This window comes from Populus euphratica, unplaced genomic scaffold (assembly GCF_000495115.2).
Source record: "Populus euphratica unplaced genomic scaffold, PopEup_1.0 scaffold34.1, whole genome shotgun sequence".
Lineage (NCBI taxonomy): Eukaryota > Viridiplantae > Streptophyta > Magnoliopsida > Malpighiales > Salicaceae > Populus > Populus euphratica.
The window spans coordinates 607,059-614,914 of NW_011499883.1; the positions used below are offsets into that span (position 1 = coordinate 607,059).

At 32.1% G+C, this 7,856-nt stretch overlaps 1 protein-coding gene across 5 annotated transcripts; it reads right to left on the minus strand.

The window, feature by feature from the left end:
• Positions 1-38: 38 nt before the first annotated feature.
• Positions 39-3,916, minus strand: LOC105129782 (probable zinc metallopeptidase EGY3, chloroplastic). 5 transcript variants are annotated; one of them, XM_011031993.1, is made up of 7 exons: positions 3,219-3,916; positions 2,608-2,805; positions 1,741-1,965; positions 1,405-1,664; positions 896-1,050; positions 226-584; positions 39-149 (listed from the first exon to the last, which is right to left on the minus strand). In XM_011031993.1, the coding sequence occupies exons 1-6, from the start codon at positions 3,807-3,809 to the stop codon at positions 229-231; spliced, it is 1,785 nt and encodes a 594-aa protein (XP_011030295.1). In that variant the 5' UTR covers positions 3,810-3,916; the 3' UTR covers positions 39-149; positions 226-228. The 5 variants fall into 5 exon arrangements, with proteins under 5 accessions (XP_011030295.1, XP_011030294.1, XP_011030292.1 ...); XM_011031992.1 differs by having other exon boundaries at positions 39-169; XM_011031990.1 differs by having other exon boundaries at positions 39-169; positions 219-584; positions 3,219-3,915.
• Between the last annotated feature and the right edge of the window lie 3,940 nt (positions 3,917-7,856).

A 7,856-nucleotide genomic window follows, 5' to 3' on the forward strand; every position in this document is an offset into this window, starting at 1 on the left:
TTCTTTTTCTAACCCCCCCCCCCCCCCCCCCCTATTATGGAACTCCAAAGTCAACCGGATCAATCAAGTTTTCTCGGCTAATATTTTGGCTGATTCAATTGTCAGCCTAGTTTAGATTTGATTCCAAGCTGCCCGGTCCTGAATCAATCCTGTATAAATAAAAATAACACTGTATGAACAATTTTTTCAAACATTTTGAGTAATATAGACAATCATACAGGTAACCTTTCACATATCACCCCTGAAAAAAGGGTCACTGAGGAATGGACTGGAGAGTGTTCCTCCGCTGTTGGGGAAAAGTGTGAGGAAACAGATAAGACCGAGAACAACGCCCCAAGCAAGCCTGTCATCTCCCAAAGGGGTGATCTCATCTTTAGCAGGTATTTCTTCTCCACCCCGGAAAAATGTCGCGAACAATCCCCAAGCCAAACAAAGGACACTGCCACTTAGACCACCAATACCAAGTAAAAGGGATGTTGCAAAAGACAGCAAAGCTGCTGTATTTCTCCCATACATAGCTTGAGCTATGCGGCCTCCATCAAGTCTTCCACAGGGCAACAAGTTCAAAGAAGTCACCACCATTCCTGCAGAAACATAAGGTTGTTATGACTTGGATAAACATACATTTCTTTTTTCTTTTTTTCATTATTTAACTGTTATCTGACTGAAGGTTTCAGAAGACTGCACCATCTCCAGCAGCTTTACGGGGACCTTTCCAGAAAGTATCATGATCTATATGGCTATGCTCAACCTTTTTCATGTTTATGCTCATACTTTGTTCAACAAAAATGCACTCCGCATCTACCACCTCAGTCCTTTCTGCTGAACAAAATTGCCTAAACTAATATCCATTTAGAATATACAAACAAATCTAGATATAATTCAAGGAACTCACCTAAAAGTCCAGCAAAAGCAAGGGGATCAACAGGAACCCCCACACCCTCCACTGCATAAGGCAGTACGTTCCCAAGGTCATCTGTATAAGGTCCGATAACAAACTGGATGAAAGAAAGCAAAGGGTTGTTGTAGAAGAATTGTGGCCTTATATACCTGCAAGCAAATGGTTTATGTTATTCTAAACAAATCTGACATTGATGAATTCATAGATTACGTTGACAATGTATCACCATGGGACACGAGCAACCTATCAAATCAAAGAGTGACATGCCAGCTAAATTCTCTATAGCTTATCATCACCACATTATGGTGATTTCATAATCAAATTTGAAGTGAAATTACAAAAAAAAATAGTCGAAGGAGAAATGGGGTCATAAGAGAATATTTTGTAACTCTTTAGATTTAGCTGAAAGGAAAAGTTGCATAAGACATAATTCTTCAGTATTTTTTTGACAACTGAATACTTATTTCTCTGGCTCTCTCAGAAGGGAAATATAGAAAGCTTACAGTGCATTGTCACCACCATTGAAGCTACCATCAGTCACGAAAGCAGCAATCGCCAGCACTAGAGATGTCAAATATGCACTTGCTGTTCTTGCCACTGGAATATCAAAAAGGGCCTTCCTATTTGGAAGCAGGGATTCATAATTGTTCATCACTCCCAAGCATCCAGTCCAATTGGATGGAACAAGAAATGATGGGCTGAGTTTGACATCATAATGAGCTGCTGTTACTCTTGTGGCTATCTGCCAGAATAATGAAAATATCTTTCATGCAACTGTTTACCTTCAACAGAAAGTTGCAATTGAACTGCAGAAGACTCCAGATTAGATGAAAACATACCTCAGAAACTCCCAAAATAGCGAGGAAGCCACCAAAAAGAGGAGCAACATTAGCGATATAGTCATCAAAAGTTGCATTTGGCTTCAGGAAGAAGCCACTCATCAAAGCTATCGTCCCAAAAGTGGCCACACATAAGACTATAGCACTGATATAGCCCCAAGGTGTGCTCAGCTTAGTTAATTCGAACTGGAGATCCATCTCTGACTTGGGTTGCACCACACAAGCCTTGAAGAACAATGAATTGTAAGTAAAAGGAAGTTAACAGCAACAGTAACAATGTTAGTCTCTGATTGCTAGAAAACATTAATTCATAAACATTGTAGGAATATGACTATTTTCAAAAGACATCCATGGAGTGTTTTGGACCCTGGAAAGCACTTGATTATGGTGTAGAAAGAGGGATCAAGTAAGAAACCAACTTCATGAATCTTTACCACTGACTGGATTCAGTGGAAGATCCTAGACCAGTAAAGTAATGCCTTTAGCAATACGGCTCAGACTACTTTGGCAATGTCTTGCCCAGTCTGGTGGTTCATGGTTGGTTGATGCTCATATCCAACCATCAAAATAAAGCTTGGGGCTAGGGTCATGAAATCCAAATATGTCTCTCACAAAGTCGTGGCATGCTTGATTTGCTATAGTTTAGATGAGGTCAAGAGTCAAGATGAACAGAAAATTGCTGAACTAAGCAATTACTTATTTCTAATTAATAGACATCAGTAAATCATTAAGTCAAGCATAGCTCTGGTGTAGACTATAACATTGCTTAAGCGTTCCAAAAAGAAGGCCTAATGAAATCAGTCGTGCACTATTCGTTAAACTCAATTGAAGACCTGCCAGTGCTGAAATTAGCTCATTTATCAATACCTGTTTTGTTATGTCATCGTTCTTTTCCTCCATGAACCACACAACTACCTCCCGCCCTGCTACTTCAGATAGCTTTTTCTCCAGTTTAGGAATGACCTCTTCAATGGGTTTCGTCAAATTCCCAATAAAAATCCCCCCATCACCAAATCTTCGAACATCAGTAGCAAAAAAGGTGTCAAACCCGAAACAGCTCTTTAACTGCCTTGAAAATGTCAACAGAATAAATGCATGTTAGAAAAATCTTGACATGTTTCATAAGAAGCCTCCTAATCGATGATCAAACTTTTCAAGAAATATAGAAGCTGGAAGCTATTATCTCATCTATCGGCTTGCTTTTTTACACCAATAAAAAATTTAAGGTCAATTTGAACTATATAATTTGAGATAATCTAACTGATCAGCACATATATAGTCAGCAGTAGCAACTCCTATTAGCGGTAAGATTTGTTCTAATCACTTCATTAACTTAAAAGTGTTTTATCAATTACAATAACGTTATATACTTATATGGATTGAGGACAGAAATTTGTCCAAACATCAACTTAAACAATCAAATTAAGAACCAAAAGACAGTAACATCACTGAGATCAACAATAAATAAAAAGAATTACCTTATTAAGATCAAGAGCCCTAAAAGCCTCCTCAGCCTTCTCCAACCTCTCTTTTTCCCTAGTCAAACTGTCACGAACCAATCTATTAAACAACCCCACAATTGGGTTATCACTGCTTTCCCTAACAAGTTCCTTAAGCTTTCTATCAGCCCTTTTCTTCTCCAGCTTTATTGCTGCCTCTATGGAAGGATTCCCCATGAACTTCTTGAACTCTTCATCAGTCTTCCAGTCCATCTCTTGTTGTTTCTCTTTATCCTTATCCAATCGATCACTTTCTTTGCTCAATTCCACTTCTGGACTCTCTTTTGTTTCACGTTCGGTCTTGTCAGTGATCACTGAGACTGAAGATGAAGAAGTCTGCTCACTTTCTCCCTCATCTTTAGCAGAGGACATAACTGGCTTCAAATGATTTTCTTTTGTAACAAGAGAGAATGATAGGCTGGTTCTTCGTCCAAATGAGTGTGTGTTTTGGGCAAGGCGGTTCGTGGTTAAAGAACATGAGATGCCGCTGGATGGGTTGCTTTTAATGTTCTTAGTTTTGATAGTGCATGGAGATAGAGGAAAATGCGAAGAGGTGGAAAGAGTTGCCATCGGTGAAGTTGAAGTCCAAGGAATTCATAGTGTGGAAAATTTAAGGATGGGAGCTTTCTGAATGGAGGGAGAAGGGGGAACTATAATAATCTAGAAGGTTGGTGAAGTTTAACAGGTGGATAGGACATTGAAGATGGTGACAGAACTTTGTGACCCCGCAGAAAAATCCATAGCAAGATTTTGTGTGGTCGATGAGTTTCAAATTTGGAACTTTATTTATTTATTTTTTATTTTGTATGGATTACAGTGGTGGCCATTTTAAGGAGAGGAAATCTAGTCTAGCAAGTACTTAATTCTCAAAAAACCTTTAATTAATTTGCTTGCCTGCGGCATCTTGCCAGGCAGCTTACGAGGTTGTTGTGGTTAGGTTGTCGAAGTCCTTTAATGTACGTTTTGATAATGCCATCGAGGTAATTTTTTAAAATACTTTAATAAAAAATATTTTAAATTAATATTTTTATTTTATTTTATGGCATTTCTAATGCCAAGGGCATTTTCAGTGGAATAATAAATGAAAAGTTAAAAGGAAAAGACAATTTATTTTTTGGCTTTTATCCCTTATTTTTCTAACTAAAAGAGGAGAGTTGTATTGAATAGCTAAAATAACATTTTTAAGTTGGATAGCTGTTTCTACATGTTAGTAAAAAAAAGTTAAAAATTTATTTAATATATTTTTATGTAAAAAAAAAGGTTTTGATTAGAGTTATGTTAGTTAATTACTATTAATAAATTGTTGAATCAATATCAAATATATTAAAATATAATTAATTTTTTAAATATTTTTTTCATTGGAGTGCATTTATACAAAAAAAAATGTTACATTTACACTATTTAAAAAGTTACATTACTAATTTGACTCTTTTAAATAACTTTTCCCCTTAAAGATGCTTTAATGTTGAAGTCAAAACAAGAGCTAAAAGTAAAAAAAAAAAAGAAGAAACTATCAATTTGGCTCATCATCCCTTGTTTTAACAACTCAAATGGGATAAACCAAACTAATAGTTAAAATTTTTTATTTTTTTAACTAAAATGTTATTTTTACATATATCTACAAAAATGCAAAATCAAAACCGATTCAACCATTACTTTCCTTTAAAAAATACAAGCAAGAACAAGAAGCTTTCCTTTCCCAAAGTCATGTCTCTTCCTCTTTGTAATAGTTCCTTCTCTTTTCGGTTTTGATTTCAAGAGAGCTAATTTCATTACATTTCACCCACTTAAATCTACCTTACTTTTTATAATAACTCATTTTTTCTTGTTGTTTTGTCTTGATATTGCAAAAAATAAAGAGTTAATTTCACACCATTTGATTCCTTTTTCTGTTAATTTTAAATGAGTATACTTAATTTGTTTTTCAATATTTATTTGGTTTATGTACTCTTGGTTTTGTTGCTGGTTCGATTCAATTGAAGAAAGGATGATAATTGTTTTCAGCTGCTTTTAAATAAATTGTTTAAATTAAAAACAAATAAAGAGTTGGTTTAAAAGCGTGTAAATATTATCTTTAAAGTGTTCATTTGTCCCACACATAAACAACACTTCTAAAATACAACTAGACCTTCTAAACCTTTAAAAGAATAGAAAAAAAAACAAAGGAAAAAATAATTGTTCTATATATATTCACTGTATAGTAACATATTTCTTAGACTTAAAACATTATAATAAAATATTATATCTATTAATATCATGATTATTAATGAAACTATATGATTATTAATGAAACAATTATTTTTTTAAATTAAATGGAATGGTTGCTATTTAATTTTATTACAATAGTCACAAATGTCAAAATTATCTATAAAAATTAAAGGAATAAATTCAAAAAATAAATTAATCTCACTAACATATTAAGTTTTAAATGTTTTCTTTTGATATTATAAATATCGATATAATAGTATTAGAGGGTCCACTAGGATAAGGCATCCACCATAGCTTTCATTTCATTTACTACACAATAGAAACCCAAAGTTATAAATACTTAGGAGGGAGTGTTTCATTCTAATGTAGGATATACATATTTTTCTTTTTTCTTTTTTTATTTACAAACTACACTAACAATCTTTCACTAGTTTGTAATGAATGTCTTTTCACTTGATATAATTATGCTTACAAGAAAGTATTTTGCAATTTAAACCTTCAATTAATATTAGAACTTGAATCATATTAAAGTTATTGGTGTCCGCATATTAAACCAAAACTTTTATTGTAGAATGAAGTACATTACATAAATAATATTATCCAAACTCTTAAAAAGGTTTACAACTATTTAACACCATTGTAACCATATGCTAAAATCTCATTTTCATGAATATTTACAAGAGAAAACCCTAACTCTATCTCTTGTTAAAAACAACTTCACTTCTAGATTCATATAGATGGAATTATACATTTCTCTATCATATTAAACATAAAATTTAAATTCCATTGAGACCCTACGTTCATCCTCCTTTATGTAATAGAACGCATTGAATACTATCAAAATAAAGTTCAAAATTAATCATTAGTGTCTAACAGATATTAAATAGTAACTTGTTATTACCTATTAAACTTAAAGATAAACTTCTTGTTAATTTGAAGTTGGGTTCTTATTACTAGTATCTTTAATAATAGGTTTTAACCTCATTCGACAAGTTGTTTTTCTTACCATGTCTCTAGATATTTTTTTTTTGTGAGCAGATTTGCTAAATTATCCACAGACTTCACATAGATAATAATAATTACCCTATTTGTAATCAATATTCGAATATATCCATATCAAATGTTTATACGTCTTGATTTATCATTATAAGTGTTATTGTAAGCTCAAGATATAATTACTTCATTATCGCAGTATAAAGAAATAAATGATATAGGTTATGACCACAATCTAATATCTAACAATATATTTCTTAGACATCTTGCTTCTTTACATGCAATAACTATATAAATAAATTTTGATTTCAATGTAGAATGTGAGATGCATGTTTGTTTCTTAGATGCTCAAGATATTGTACCTCCTCTAAGTGAAAAAAATCCATCATGATGTGGACCTATTATCACCCGAACTAGTTATCTAACTTGTACCACAATATCCTTTCAACACGATTGCAAAATTAGAATAAAAGAAGCTCAAATCGATCATTCTTTTTAGATAACCAAAGATTCTTGCAACAACATTTCAATAATCTATATTTAACTTGCTTGTATATCTTGATAACTTGTTCATAACAAAAGTTATATGTGATCTTGTATAATACATAAGATACATAAGACTTCCAATGACACTAACATATTCTAGTTGTACTATTGTTTTATCATAATAATCATTTAACTTTATACTATAATCAAATAAGATATCAACCTCTTTTATATTGAGATGATTAAACTTATCAAGTATTTTCTCAATATAACATAACTGATTAAGTGCATAATCACTATTTATTTCTAAACTTTGATATCTAGAATTATATTCACTTTACCAAGATTTTCATTTTAAAGATAGAAGTGAGATACATTTTAGTTTCAATTATTTCAATCATATTGGTGCTAAAGATTAACATGTCATTCATGTAAGACAAAATAATCACACCAAAATCTTTTGTAAATTTGGAATGTATACATTTACCAACACTAGTATAATGAAAACTATTCAACAGAATTGTTTTGTCAAACTTTTCTTGTCATTATTTCAGAACTTGCTTTAAACCATATAAAAACTTTACCAATTTACATACTTTTTCCTCATTTTGAGAAAGTATAAAACCCTTAAGTTGATCCATAAACACTTTATCCTTTAAATTTTCATTTAGGAAAGTTGTCTTAAAGTCCATATAATGAACATATAATTTATAAATTAATGCTAATGCAAATAAAAATCTAATAAATATAATTCTTTTCATTGGAAAATAAGTGTAAAATAATCAACATGCTTGTTTTTTAAGTAAAACCTTTAGCAATTAATCTTGTTTGAAGGTTTGTATTAAATCATCAGTATTATATTTTCTTCTAAACACCCACCTATATCCTATTGGCTTAGAACCTGAAGGTAAATCTACTATGATTCAAGTA

What these genes read in the sequence shown, in the direction of transcription:
- LOC105129782 (XM_011031993.1), bottom strand. Translation starts at nt 3,809, where the DNA reads ATGGCAACTCTTTCCACCTCTTCGCATTTTCCTCTATCTCCATGCACT. An exon ending in GGGCTCTTGATCTTAATAAG is followed by an intron (nt 2,806 to 3,218) that starts GTAATTCTTTTT and finishes TTTTCAAGGCAG; the next exon opens with TTAAAGAGCTGTTTCGGGTT. An exon ending in CTATTTTGGGAGTTTCTGAG is followed by an intron (nt 1,665 to 1,740) that starts GTATGTTTTCAT and finishes GTTGCATGAAAG; the next exon opens with ATATTTTCATTATTCTGGCA.